This window comes from Podarcis pityusensis, assembly GCF_964106645.2.
Source record: "Podarcis pityusensis genome assembly, chromosome: 13".
NCBI lineage: Eukaryota > Metazoa > Chordata > Lepidosauria > Squamata > Lacertidae > Podarcis > Podarcis pityusensis.
In genome coordinates this window covers 33639943-33655218 of record NC_138038.1, presented here as the reverse complement: position 1 = coordinate 33655218, position 15276 = coordinate 33639943, and the positions used below count along the sequence as shown (strand labels likewise).

At 40.0% G+C, this 15276-nt stretch overlaps 1 protein-coding gene across 1 annotated transcript in view; it reads right to left on the bottom strand.

Moving 5' to 3' along the window:
• Positions 1–13453, bottom strand: part of LOC308460870 (vomeronasal type-2 receptor 26-like) — a gene marked incomplete at both ends in the record, with an annotated part of 35044 nt that extends 21591 nt beyond the window's left edge. The window contains one exon of the mRNA XM_080977404.1: positions 13199–13453. Within this exon, the coding sequence (XP_080833530.1) occupies positions 13199–13453 (255 nt within the window). The remainder of the gene's footprint in view (positions 1–13198) is intronic.
• Between the last annotated feature and the right edge of the window lie 1823 nt (positions 13454–15276).

Genomic DNA, 15276 nt, shown 5'->3' with positions numbered 1-15276 from the left:
TTCAAGTTTAGTTGAATGGAAGAAGGTTAGCTGATTGTAGAAAATCAACTGTGGGTTTATATTCAATTAGCAGTGATGTAGTCAAATTCTAATTTAAATATTTCTCAGTAAATAAAGCAAAACAGCAACCAGGGCAAAAAATATGTGGGTCCTAATGTCTTCATGCCCTGTGAAAAGCAAGATTTTTATAGGGAACTTTTACTGTTATATGAAATTAATTTTTTGCATGAGTACCAAGGACATACCAAGGACATTAAAAACTGGAAGTCTTTCTAAAGTGCCTACAGTTGGATCCTACCTGGTTAAACCAGTTGTGCCATGTTATGGCATCCTCACTGATGGAAAATGCTTGTTCTGGAGGACCCTGAGGACCCATCCTCCCAACTTTTACTCTGTGAAAGGACTGGTTTGAAGAAACAATCAAGTTGATAATATCAAACCCAGCTATTAATTCCCCGTTGTGGTTGAAAGAAACCTTGTCTCCAGCACTACTGTTAAATGAGACATTTTTCAGAAAACGATGGAACTAAATTGGAAAGGGAAAGGCAATAGTTTAGGCAAGGCTGCAACACAATTTTCTCTCCAACTAACAGCGGAAACAGTATAGGGGTGAGAAAAGATTGATGGAAGAATTGCTCACATTTTGTGGCAAATGTACAGAAACCATGGATACTACATGCATCATCGAAATTTCAACGCTACGTGCCATTACAATTAACGTGACAGACATATTTGACCAAGCTTTTTTCTACAACATTTAGGAGATGAGTGGAGGAGAAAACTGTTCCCAAATTGGTTGGGATGCACAAATGTTTGAGTAGAAGGGACTTTACATGCACTATTAGATAAGGTAGTCTGGGTATGGATTACCTTTCTTATTTATTTTTCTTTAAAAAAAATCAGGAATAGGTCTATTAAAACAGTAATCTCCTCTTCATCCCCTGCATCAAGATTCCTGGGAATGATGTTATATCATCATGTAGAGTTATTAGAAACTAGATTCAAAGTAATCAATTGCCCAGAAAGGTGGCTTAGTATTTCTTTTTTTGCAGTGGAAAAAGGGTAGGAAATAAAAGAATACCCTTGGATGACCTTATCTAATATTTTGAGTAACATGTCCCTACCCAGTCCCTCAAATTCTCTCTCTCGCTCTGTGTGTGTGTGTGTTACACACTCACCCATACCTTCATAGGGAAATAAAGCTTCATCAAAGGGGAGCTGGATGATGAATGCAAAACAGAGAAGGCAAATTGAAATATAGACTTCCACTTTTGCTAATGGGAGGAACAATAAAGGTGCAACTTTGAGCAGATGATGAGTTAGGAGGTAAAGTTCTCACCACAGATGGAAGCTTCTTGAAACACCCATGAAATGCTCTCTTTCATGAAGAAGTTAAGTGCATTACCTTCCATAGCTCTTGTTTCTGAAGCTTCTGTCCTTTAGCATTTAACACTGCTCTGTATTTGACTCTGGATAAGGACATGGCATGTAAAGCATGGGCCACAGCATATACAGCATTGTAGATGCTATAGCTGTGGCCAGTCATGCTTTTTTCAAAAAAAGATCCAGGAAGGCTGTCCAGCTGCTCTTCCTCAGTGCAAACATCCTCCTCTGCATGACCCTCATCTGGATTTGGGAATACACAGGCAAAAGCCTGTTGCCAGAAGTCCCTGATAAAACCATCTTCTATTGTGCTGGAGGGCTTTCTGTTCTTAACAAATTGGTGAAATCTTGGTTCATCATTTGAGTGGATTGCAAAAGCCAAAGCACCATGGAATATTTTTGTATCCCAAGTCTTTTGGAACACCAGTGAACTGAACTCTAGCTGGGCTGTTGTTATCCACACTTTACCTCTGGGTTTAGTTTTCACATATTCAAGATCTGATAGATATGGAAGCCATAAGAAAAATGCCATGGAATAAGATTCTCCATAGGCCAGCACTACATTGGCTCTACTGCTCATCACTTTCTCGTGTATCTTTGTACCCTGTTCCAGCATGTCATAACCTTTGGTGGCAAAAGTAAATTTGGGCATTTTTTCCAAGAAGGCAAAGCAGACGCCATTCTGAGAAAACAATGGAAGCACAGTTTGCACAAACCGTTCTGCATTGTCACTGTCCATAACAATGAGCCCAATCCATGTCCACTTGAAATGCATAAGCAAATAGAGAATCCCCACAGACTGACGAGATTCCTGAGGAGCTACCTGGTAGAAGGAAAGGCCTGGAGTTTTATCATTCATTACTGGAGCAGAGCCATATAGGAGCTAAAAAGAAATTAGGGTAAGGAGGGACGATAGCAAGATTAGTATGTAGGTATGCATTTATCTGTGGTGTTTGCATTCCTTCCCATAATAGAAATTTCTCTAGACATATTGCAATGAATAGGAGGTGCTGCTGGTCTCCTCCACCCTTGTGCTCAATGTACATATTCCCCTCTACTTCCTGACGAAGATTTTTACTCACACCTTCTTCCCAGGTTGTGGGGGTGTCACTTTTTGGTTCTCCTCAGGTGGCAAAATATCTTAGGTCAGCTCTGAAGGCAACAATCCTTTCTCAGCTTCATTCTCTCGCAATATCATTTCTTAAAAGAGTTTAGGAACCTTTTTATTATAGGAAATAAAGAGAAGTTGCTGCCTGGGTTGGGTGGAGCTATCACACTACTAGTTTCTCAGCAGGTGGACCACTGCTGCTTATCAGGAGGGGGGGGAGGCAGCAGTGCAAATGCCACTTAGTGAGCCACTTTGATGCCAATGTTAAATCGTGCCCCCCCCCCAGCAGATTTACAAGTGAAACATAAAGACTGCTTCTTTTTCTTAATATTCACAGAGAAGGTAAGGGAAAGAATCTGTCTTCTCCAATGCAGTCATTTCTTTCTCCAATCCACAAAATGTATACACCAAGGAAGTGTGAGTTCAATTCCTGTATTCCATGCTCACACGCTCACAAGTGTCCTACCTGTGGAATCATATAGATATCCAAGATAGTTGCCACATGATAGGAGGTTTCGGCATCCAGCCCACCAATGACTGCAATTAGATCATTCTGGATGTCACATCTATAGTTGGGGACAAATTTCTCCGGTGTGGATAAAAGCAGCATTGTGGCATGATTTGTCTTCCTTGCATTGACATAGCTGTCATAGATGTGGAAACCCAACGTGAGATTGGGTAAGATCTGAGAGTTTTCATTGATCTCCTTCACTGCAAATGCAAAGGCCAGGATGTGCTGGTAATTCTTAGGCACTACACTAGAAAGAGAGTTGCATTCTGTATCAGATGGGAACAAACTCCTGCCTTGGCTCCCCATTTCATTTCTGGTGCATCAGTGAGGTTTCCCTGCTCTGGGATTTCTTGGATCTATGCACTTCAAATTTTTTGTTTTTGTTTTGTTAGAAGTCTTATACCCTCTTAGTTTTGCAGTGTCCTCGTTATTCAAAGGCATTTGTGTGATGCACAGTTTTTCAAAGTGATGTAATGTGATGCACTCCCCCAAATTCATCAATGAAATATGTAAAAAGTCGAAGGACTCATGTCTCAAATGCCAATGGGTTAAAAAACATTGTGTCACCAGTTAAAAGAGCAAGAATTGAAGCTTTACTGAAAAGGGAACATCTGGATATTGCTTCAATTCAGGAAACTTACCCCCCACCCCACCAAAGGAAAAGACTTGAGGGCAGAAATATTCAGAGGGAATTGGGTAGGCGATCAAATATGTGCACCAGCAACATCAAAGACACAGAGTGTGGCTTTTATTGCTAAAAAGGGTCCCTTGGTATTCACAGATGCTCTCCATGACCCTAATGGCAGATATTTGCTTTTGAGCGGTTTGCTTGGGTCAAAAAATCTTTACAATTGACAACAGTGATGGAACTCTGACCCCCAATGGTCCAATTACCGTATTTTTCGCTCTATAACACGCACCCGACCATAACACGCACGTAGTTTTTAGAGGAGGAAAATCTGTAGGCATGCCACCCGTAGGCATTCCCTCCATAACACGCACAGACATTTCCCCTTACTTTCTAGGAGGAAAAAAGTGAGTGTTATGGTGCAAAAAATACGCTAAGTTTGTGGAGAGGATCTATTTCAGAAGGTTAGGGTAAAGTGATTTCTTGATACCTTAGACTCTGACTATAAAATATGTATCATATGAATTAATGTAGGGTATTATATTCATTTTCCCTCCTCTCCCTATTACCCACCCTGGTTCTTCTCTCTCTCTCTCTCTCTTCTAATGCTTGAGGCTGTTTTTATTTTATCTTTATTTTAAAAATTAATAAAATTTCTTTTTTAAAAATATACAACTCAGTCCAGAGGATCAATAAGTTTTTAGGAACAACCTAATTTTTGTAGGTTCCAATTAATGCCCTCTATTGTAGATTAACAAATAAACAATAAAAAATATTATTCTGTCAGTGTGCTTTAGACAACACTGAATATTTCCCTAATTGTATGTTCAATTATTCTCTGACACAAAGTTCTAGAAAAAAAGATCATGTTCGTCGGCTGAAAAATCATTGATCAGATTTTCAAAAAATGAATTTCTTGCTTCATTAAGATCCTGAGAAGGGTTGCTACATTCTTATTGAAAGGCAGGAGTCAGATTTTAGAGAACAATGTAAAATATACTACTGGAGAAGCTTGATCATTTATCTTTATTCTACCTCTTAATATAAAACAAGAAGATGGAAATTCAAATCTACATAGATAATTGGCTGAGCTGGATGTAGTAATGACACCATCTGAAGTGTCAACTGCCAGCTGTTCCTTTTAATTTTATTTTATGATTCAGTATGCCCCCCCCACAGCATATTTGCTAAACATTGTCCATCTCTGCTGTTCTATTTTGTGATTTTAAGCAATAAGCTTGAACTGATCATTCTTCTCTGTAGAGAAATAGGAGCCTCCCCACAACATTATATTAATTGCATTATCTTTTTCTATGGCCTAAACCAATGAGGCAGTATTCTGAGGTTCCATCTTTGCAACTGATCATTCCAGTGACAAAATATATGGAGATAAAAACAGTCAAAGGAAGGGAAAGTAAGTCCTTACAGAAGTTCTTCAAGCAAGGCTGGTGGAGGTTTTGCAACAAAACGTATTGGACTGGCGGTGAAGCGAGCCTGAGAAGCAATGCCTCCAATAATGAGGTCTCCAGACTGATGATATTTGTGAAGTGGAGACTGTAGCTCATAGACACTGCATTTAACAATGTGTGTCTTGCATACCATGTGAGAAAGAAATAGCAGCAGCAAGATGATCAAGACTGACATCTTCAGTACAAGTACAAATCTTCTCTCTACACACAGATTCCCCTGTTTTCTTCAATAACAGTGTGATCTAGAGTTTCTGTGATTAAAGCCACTTGGCTTGCATGCAAGCTTAATCTCCTGATAGTTCTGCACCTTAGACTATACAGGAAGATCCATGCTTGTTTTCAGCACTTCTCCATAGTTCAGAATGGCATTCAGTATATTTATGACTTCTTTTCCCGTCCTTGATATTAGCTCTGCTGAATGCCTTCAAGGATTTTCAGAAGCAGAATTAATTGCTAGGCTTTGATTATAATCACTAGTTCAGCCCTGGAATTTCCCAGTGGAATTGCTGGAGAAAGCTGGTTTTCATGTCTAAACAGATATTTTCTCTTCCACTTAGCTAGCAAGGGACATTTGGACTTGGAATGACATACAGCAAGAAAAGAACATTATAAATAATAAACAGTTATCTGGAGCTAGAGAATAAATGATTTGTTTTAAATTTTGCTAAGGAAGTTCTGTCCTCAGTTCTTGTTAACCAACATTTCCATCCAGCCAGCTAAATTTATATCCAATCCATGTGTTCATAGATTGAATATAAACTTATATTCAATCCATGTGTTCATGTAAATCAACCTTCACCTTTATTGATGATACTACCTGAACAGCAAGAAACTAGTAAATGAGATAAATAAACTGTAGAATGGAGAGGGCAATGATAACTAGTGAGGTCCCTCCATATGTTGTTCGACTACAACACCCATCATCTCTGACCAATGGTCATGCTGGGTGAAAATGAGAGAAACTGGTGGGCCCGATGTTGCCCATCCTTGCTGCAGAAGAAGAATTAATGGAAGGTTGACTCTGATTGACTTAAGAGATCATATGGATGGAGTGAAAAGGCAATGCAAGGCTGCAGCTCAGAGTGCAGCTCGGTCCAAAACTCAGCATATCAGAGAGTCAGGCCAGAGGGAAGCTTTCCTTCTGATCAGGAAAAGTAAGCAGGGAAATGAATTCTACCCAAGGAGCTAACAACTAATCAATGGACAATAACAGACACAAATGTCAGCTGAAACTGGGGTCTCAAAAAACTGAGGGGGCAAACACCCATGAAATTATTTTTAATTATTTTTATCTGTGTAATTGTTTTAAATGTGTGGTTCTTAAACGGAATGAAATAAATAATGCAGTGAATTCATTTGTAAACGTTTTAACAAGATAGAAACACAAGTAAATAGTTTAAACAACAACAACAAAATAGCACCCTGCCCCTCGCCAGCACATTTAAAAGGCTGTAGAATATTGCTCAGCCAAATGCTGAATGAAGGTGGCCAGACATAATTTCCTGAGCAGAGCATTCCACAAGCAGGGAGCCACTGCGAAAAACTCAGTTCTCATGTTGCCACTCTCTGGACCTCACGTGGAAGAGGCACATGAAAAAGGGCTCAGATGATGAACACAGAGTCCAGGTTGGATTATATGGGGAGAGGCAGTTCTTGAGGTATTGCAGTTCTGAACCGTTTAAGGCCTTATAGGTTCAAACCAGCACTCTGAATTGCAAGATCACCACATGCAAGATTTAAAATGGATGCAATTCAACCATTGCTAAATTATACACTGGGTCACTAAAACTGTGCCAACCATCTAGTCAAAATTAACTACATTCCCAGCTATGTAGTTGGCCTAAATGTTAAGGATGAAAGGCTTATAGCTACTTATCCCAAGCAGAGGAGACAGGATCTTGTGGGCTCAGGCAGTAACCAATTTTGTACTTTCTTCACACTATGGTTCACTGTCATCAAGACCTAGGGCTCATCCTAGAGCAGTGTTCCACTTGTCCATCCTTTCTAGGCACGGATCCAAGGAGTTTTCCCTTTCCCCCAATGCTTCCCCTGGGAAAACCCACTCTTTACCACAGAATAGAAGCAAACGTCAATGTGTGGAAAACCTGGCTGAAACGTGCTCTGATTCAACAGTAAACAGTGGGTTTTCCTTTGAAGGTGGGGATGGAGGCTGCTTCAAAGGGTGCTTTTGCTAAGAACTTAAGACGGACTTACTGCATGTGGCCTTTCTTTCTCCATTAGTGGGAAGGAGAAGTAGGTTGCACAAGCAAAGGCAGTGGAACCAACTCTTCCAGCTCTTCCTGCACTCATAAGATGTTCATTTGGAAGGGAAGGAAGATCGGAACAAGGTGGGGTCTTTTTTAAAGACTTCTTATTTGTGAAGAAGATTCACAAAAACCTTTCCAAGCCTACTTCATGTATCCTGAGATTGATAACTTAAAGGGCAAGAGGGAGGAAGTCTTCCCCTGCAAGTCCCCATTTTCCACTTATATTGCCTCTCTACTCATCAGCATAGCAAAGATGAAACACTGTTCAAGCTGTGTAATTATATTCCCTGCAGGATGGGGAAGCCTATGCAATATTAATCCATTTCCATCAGTGACATCAATTGATGGGCCGCTGTGCACAGTTTTGTGCAAATGGCCTGACAGGGCAAATTAGACTTCCTGGTGGATGAAGACTGGTCTGCAAACCAGAGGTTTTCCACCTTGATGTGTATCAAATTACAGATTTAAATTCTTCATTTTTTCCTTCTTACAAGCTGTTCCTTATTGTTCATTTCAGGCCTTAACAAAATAATATAACATTTTGGGGCAAAGATGCACACCAGAAGCCCAGCACTGGAGGCTAAAATAGAGAAGATCTCCACAGCTACCATGTATTTTCCTTTAGTGCTCAGGTAGGACGGAATAAAGGACAGCCAAACACTGCAAAAAACCAACATGCTGAAAGTGATAAACTTGGCTTCATTGAAACTGTCAGGTAACTTCCTGGCAAGGAAAGCCACAGTGAAACTGAGAAGTGCTAGGCAGCCCATGTAGATGAGGACACAGCAAAACATTATCACAGACCCCTCATTACATTCTAGTACAATTTCTTCAGTCATTGAGTGCATGTCTACATCAGGGTATGGGGGAGAAGTTACCAGCCACACAATACAAATGCCTACCTGGACAAAAGAACAGAAAATAACAATGGAGTTGGCCAGTCTTTTCCCTATCCACTTCCTCATTCTGGATCCTGGTTTGGTGGCCATGAAAGCCAGAACCACTGTGATGGTTTTTGCCAGCACACAAGAAACAGCAACAGAGAAGATGACACCAAAAGCAGTTTGTTGGAGGAGACATGCCACATTCTGAGGCTGGCCAATAAATAGCAATGCACAAAGGAAGCAGAACAGAAGTGAGATGAGGAGAGTGTAAGTGAGGTTCCTGTTGTTTGCTATGACTATGGGAGTGTCATGGTGCTTCATAAATGTTCCTAGCACCAGAGCTGTATTAAGAGCAAAGGAAACAGCAAAACACGTTAAACTGAGCCCCAGAGGTTCTTCATAGGACAAGAAGGTTACAATCTTAGGAATACAGAAATCCCGGTTTTTGTTTGGATAGTTTTCATCTTTGCATTTGTGACACTCATTCCTGTCTGAAGAGGAAAAGATGGTCTTGGTTTCACAAACATGCCAGGAATCCAATCCATGCAATTTATTCTAAATTACAAACTGCATTCCATTGTGGTACTGTGGAATTTTGCAACACTCGTTTAAATATTTTGGAATTATGGAGGTGTTAAAATAATATTGGGTTTTAAAAGCAATTTGGATAGTCCCCAACTCCCCCCCAACTTTGCAGATTTCATTAAATATATACAATTTCTGCACATATATGAAAAGAAAAACAGCAAGGACCACAAATATAGTAATGCTATAATAATGGGAAGTGATTTTCAATCACACAGCAGTTTCTTCACTCTTCAATGGCTTCTTCCTAGCCATTCAAAATAAAACCTTTCCATCATATTCCAAGCACAAAAGAAAAGCAATCCTCTTTTACGTGTCAATTCTCTGAAGCAAAGACTTTATGTTTTCTAAATCTTTACAGTTTAATTCTTACCTTTCTGGTCTGAAATCTTCCCTACTGGGCATGGAATACAATCATAGCAACAAAATGGCTCTCCATCTTTCGCTTTCTTGCTAGAACCAGGACGGCAACTCTCAGTGCAGATAGAAAGAGGCTGTGTCTAAGCCATAAATAAAAAAAATGAACCATAGCCTTGAGAAGAAGGAATTTAGAGTCTTTAAGGTTTGGAGGGTCTTTCCTTATCTTACTAAAGAGATATAGTACTACATTCCATTCATATGTGAATGTGTTCAACAGACAGCATTAGATAGCCTACGGCCTGTCTTACTTTTCTTTATCTTTTTTTTTTTAAGTTACAAAATTAAGTTCCTATTTTTGTCAACCAGTTCTGTATAAATTTATTACCTCATTTTCTTCCTATGTGGAAGTTTCACCATTGACTCTAGGTTGAAACAATCTTTGAAGCATACAATTTGCACCTGATAATAAATGCAAATCGATGTTAAGAACAACACTTTTACTATTACCTAATAGTATAAATATTATATACTGGTATAATGTGGCTTGGATTTTCACATATATACATAGGTACTCCTTCAAGTTCATTTTATCCTATAGTATAATATTTACTTGTTTTGTGCCTGCTTTGTTTCTACTTTCAATCTATTTTCAGTCTTCCTGGGCATACAATTTTGAGCAACTGTGTCACAGTTGCACTGATCTTTGATAACGGGTGATATATAACTGAATATACAAAAATAAAGTAGCCTATATATCAATTCCCTCCAAAACATTTCTCAGTTAATAAAGTGAAGATCATAAAATGGGGGGAGAAACATATAGAACCTAACTTGCCCAACACAGGCATCCCATAGAATCTGTTAGGTCAGCTGCTTTCTTGCAAGTGGCCATACTAGTATTCAGACATGAGGGGCTGTAGGTTGGCAAGGGTGGGTTTGGTGAGAGAATACCAGCCTTCAAGCTCATCCAGATGTCATATAACCTTCAGAGAGAGGGAAATTGACAGGGAAACGGAAGACAAAGAGAATCCAAATGAAGGCAGAGACTGACACTTGATGTAGGATAAATGATCAGGAAAGGAATGCTAGTCTGGATTATCTACCTTCATGTGCCCTAAACTCTGAGGGGCTTTTTGATTCTGGTACTGTGACCTATGCACTGTGCTTCTTTCAATTAGCAACCAACATTTTATAGGTATTCATTATAATGCAATAATTTTCATTGACAAGTGTTTCCATGCAAAATTGAAAGACTTTCCAAACTGCCAGCTTTTGGATCCTACCTGGTTAAACCAGTTGGGCCATGTTATGGCACTCTCGTTGATGCTGAAAACTTGCTCTGGAGGAGCTTTGGGGTCGATCCTCCCGATGTGCACTCTGTGAAAGGATTTGTTTACAGAAGCGATCAAGTTGATAAGATCAAATCCAGCTACCAATTCTCCATTGTGATTGAAGGAAACCTCATCCCCAGCAGTGTTGTTAAATGAAATACCTCTCAGAAAGTGGTGGAGCTAGGTTGAAAAAGCGAAGTCAATAGATCAGAAAAGGGCACCAGGATGCTCTATACTATAGTCTATTGGTAGGGGGAGAACTATGACTCATTCTTTGTATCATTGTTCTATTATGTTATTTTTATATATTGTTCGTAAGCAGAGATTCATTTGAACGAAAAGAAGCACAGAAATACAATAAATGAAATCAACTCTTTGTTTGGGTGATAATACTATTACCATGTGACGATTCAGGTACAAGAAAGTCTATCAGACAGATGCACCAATGTCTTAACAGCTGTGCTTGAAATACAGGTGTGAAGAAGTTGGGGTCAGGTCTTGCACACTTACTGGAAGATTAATGGAAGAGAGCTGTGATGTCCTCCCTATTCATGGACTTCCTTCCTCTGTCTCTGCACTCTCTATGTCACTCTGCATCTGATTGAGGGGGGCATCTAGTCTCCAGTTCTATGTTCCTTTGTTCTCAGGCAGTCCACCCAGAGAGATCCATGTTATGTCCCAGGTGGAATATGTCATCATTTAGTCATCATTTACTTGCCCATACCTCTTCTTGTATGGGCCTGATTTGGCAGATGATTCCCTCCTGCTACTCAGAGTATCCCACCTTTACATTACATTAAATCATTCCAGGAAGCTTTCAGGTAAGAGGAAAGGACATACTAGCTGCTTTCAAACTATTCTTCTATTTGGGAGAACTGTGAGAATCCAAATAATACCGGTTCCAAGATGAACACACTGGAAAAATGGACAGGGAGGGTCTTACGGGGGGGGGGGGAGAGTTCAACTGAAATGCATTTCAGGAAACACAAAGAGGAGACCTGAGTTTTTTTCATTGGTTTGTTGACCCTGGTAAGTCTTGGGAGGCCTCCTTCTGCAGAAGAAATGTTTTCTGTGGTTAGGCAGAGTAGTGGACAATTTTTAATAAGGTAATAAGGATTTTACATAGGGGGAAAAGTTCCTACTTCCTTGTTTTAACCATAACACTTTACTGCTCCAAAAGCAGCAAATAGACTTATTTCTTGCAAAGCCCATTGACCTAGAGAAACCTAAATAAATATAAGAACACATAAATATGTTTTTCTCAGAAAAGCAGAAATTACTGAAAGACTGGGGAAGCTTTTCTGATATTGTAGTTTGATTCAGAGTGAGATAAAATCATTACTGAGCCCTAGCGCAGAATTACTGCACATTTGTAACATACAGTATATCACATTTTAATGCCTCTAAGGTCACAGCAATATATGCACTGTTTGGGTGGTGGCACACATTTAGAACACAGTAGAACACAGGTTTTGTATGCAAAGACCCAACTGTTCACTCTCTTGCATCTCCAGGTCTTAGAAAGACAGCTGCCCAAAATTCTCTGGAACAACTATCAGCGTCGAGAAGACTGAGCTAGATAGTCCAAGGGTCTAAATATTTCAAAGGCAGCTTGGAGACAAGAAAAAAGAGACTTACAAAAGTGTAGATTACTCTTTCATTGTTAACTGATGGGGAGGTGATGTGAACAGCCCAATAAATTGGTTAGAGAGTTTGCTACAAAGTTAAGAGGCTGATGCAACAGCCAGGGCTGTCTTAAGAATATGCGGTACCGGGGTGCAAATATCCACCCAGTCCCCCCCGGTTGCCCAGTCCCAGGTATGCAGGAGGGTGGAGCCGGCCAGCCGCCTTAGCATCTCGCTGGCTTGGTCACCCCCAAACTCACGGTACAGAGCCGCCCGCAGCAGAAGAGCCCACCGCGGCACTCCGACCAATGGGCAGGCTCTTCTCCGGACTCAACTCTTGGGCCCCGGACTCTTGGCCTGGCACCCCTGAGAGCCCAGCGCCTGGGTTCCCCATACCCCTAGCACCTATGGGTAAGAAAGCCCTGGCAACAGCCACAGATATGGTGCTCTGCTATTTAAGGGTGTTGAGCCCATTACCTGCCATGAATCTTGATTATGGAAGTTCAGTACTCTTTTTTCTGTCAAGGCTCTTGAAGACGATATGGCATGCAAAGCATGTGCCACTGCATACACAGCATTGTAGATGCTGTAGCTGTGACCAGTCATGCTCATCTCAAAGAAGATCTCTGGAAGACTCTCTAGCTTCTCTTTCCCAGTGCACATATTCCCATCCACTTCACTCACAGTAGTATTTGGGAGATCACAGTCAAAGACTTGGGGCCAGAAGTCTCTGATAAACCCATCTTCTTTTGTGCTGGAAGGGTTTCTTCTCTGAGCAAATGTCTTGAATCCTGGTGGATCATTGGAGTGAATCATGAAAGACAGAGCACCATGGATTATTTCTGTATCCCAATACCTTTGATAGAGGAAAGAAATGAGTTCCATCTGAGCTGTCATTATCCACACTCTTCCTTTGGGTTGGTTTACAACATGCTCAATTGCTGGTAGATACAACAACCATCTCAGAACCACCATGGAATAAGAATCTCCATGGAAAAGCACTGTGTTAGCTTTGCTGCCCATGATACTGTCATATATTTTTGCACCCTGTTGTAGCATATTGTTAAACTGACTGACAGAAATGAATTTGGGGGCTCTTTCTATGAAGGCAAAACAGACACCTTTCTGGGAAAATTCTTCAAACACAGCTTGCACAAATCTTTCTCCATTCTCATCATCCATAATAAGGATCCCGATCCATGTCCACTTAAAATGTAGGAGCAAAGAAAGAATTCCTGCATACTGGTGGGCTTCCTGAGGGACCATCTGGTAGAAGGCAAGGCCTGGGGTTTTATCATTCATTACTGGAGTGGAGCCATATATGACCTAAGGAGAGATGCATGGAGGCAAATAATAGCAGCATTTATAAACCAGCTTACATTGTTCATAGCAATTTGCACACATTGTGCCAGCAACCCTTGCAACAACCCTGTAAAATAAATGCTGTTATTGCCCTCATGCAATGAATCTGTGTCTGGCCAACTCCAATTTCATGGGCTCGTATCTGAGAGACGAACTGTGCTGAGCTTTATTGCCTCAAAATGGCCATTCTTTTCACTAATATTCAGATACAAGGCTTTTCAAGTTAAATTAAAAATGTGTGCATCCTTAAAAGCATTACAAAACATGTGTCTAGTCAAAAAAATTACATAGCTGCATAGGCTGAACAATCTCTCTCACCTGAATATAAGTAACTCATGCTTTGAGTCTTTTATTGTTGCTTCAGTCAAAATTATGGTCTACTTTGTGAAATACACCTCCTTCCTACAGATGTTCTGGGGTTGGCAGGTGGCCTGTCCATGCAGAAGTGGTTTGCAGAAAGCACTAGTCATTAGTTGTAGTAGTAGTTATAATAAAAATAATATTTACTACTAAGATGAAATATACAAGCATAACACAAAAGTGGCTCTCTTCACATTATATGTAGTTATATAGCCAAAAATTGTTCAGTCTCTAACAATATTCATTCTACACGCAGGTTGCAAGGAAAAAAAAGGGAAGAACAATATTTTAATTTCTGAATATAATTAGGAAAAATCTGTACAGAGTATGGGATAAATATAAAACTTTACTGGAGACAAAAACACCACTTTGGCTTTCACCATTGGATGCCATTGAGGTGAAGAAGATGAAGAAGGAGGAGGAGGAGGGGGGGTGAAGGAAAATTGGGTAACCTATAGAAATTTGCTAAGAGAGGAGGGTGAAGAATTTAAATTAAAAGAGTTTAAGGATTTATTAGGAATGTTATATATATACAATGGACGCTCGGGATGCGAACGTCATCTGTGCGGGAGGCACGTTCGCAACCCGCAGTGTTTGCAACCCGTGACCCGCACGTCTGCGCACACGTGGCTCACGATTCATTTCTTCTGCACATGCACAAGCGCCAAAACCCGGAAGTAACCTGTTCCAATACTTCTGGGTTCGGCATGGTGTGCAACCTGAAATCGTGCAACCCAAAGCATCTGTAACCTGAGCTATGACTGCACATGGATATAATATCATCATTTGAATGAAGTATTTAAAAAGGATATGAAATGGGTGTTTGGGGAACAATTATCTCTACCAGAGAGAGACCTTAGACTGTAATGTTAAAGTGATGTCTAAAATGTATAAGATGTTATTGGAATGGGAGACAAAAGATGAAGAAGTGAAATCATCAATGACACACTGGGCAATAGATATTGGTCATAACATAGAAATGGAAGCATGGGAACGATTGTGGAATATGGATATGAAATTTACAGCATGTTATGGTTTAAGAGAAAATGATATGAAAATGTTATATAGATGGTACCTAACACCTAGTGGACAGGCAAAAATGTATAAATCAAAATCGAATAAGTGTTGGAAATGTAAAGAGAAAGAAGGTACCTTTTTCCATATGTGGTGGTCTTGTAATAAGGTTAAAGCTTTCTGGGAAATGTATATAATGAATAAAATGAATTGAAAAATATGTTTAAGATAACGTTTGTAAAAAACAACAACACACCAACAACACCAGAAGTTTTTTCTCTTGGGGATTATGGGATCAGAGCTACGTACCTAAACAGTATAGAAATCAATTCATGTATGTAACTACAGCTGCAAAAATGTCATTTGCCCAAAAATGGAAAGAAGAAGAT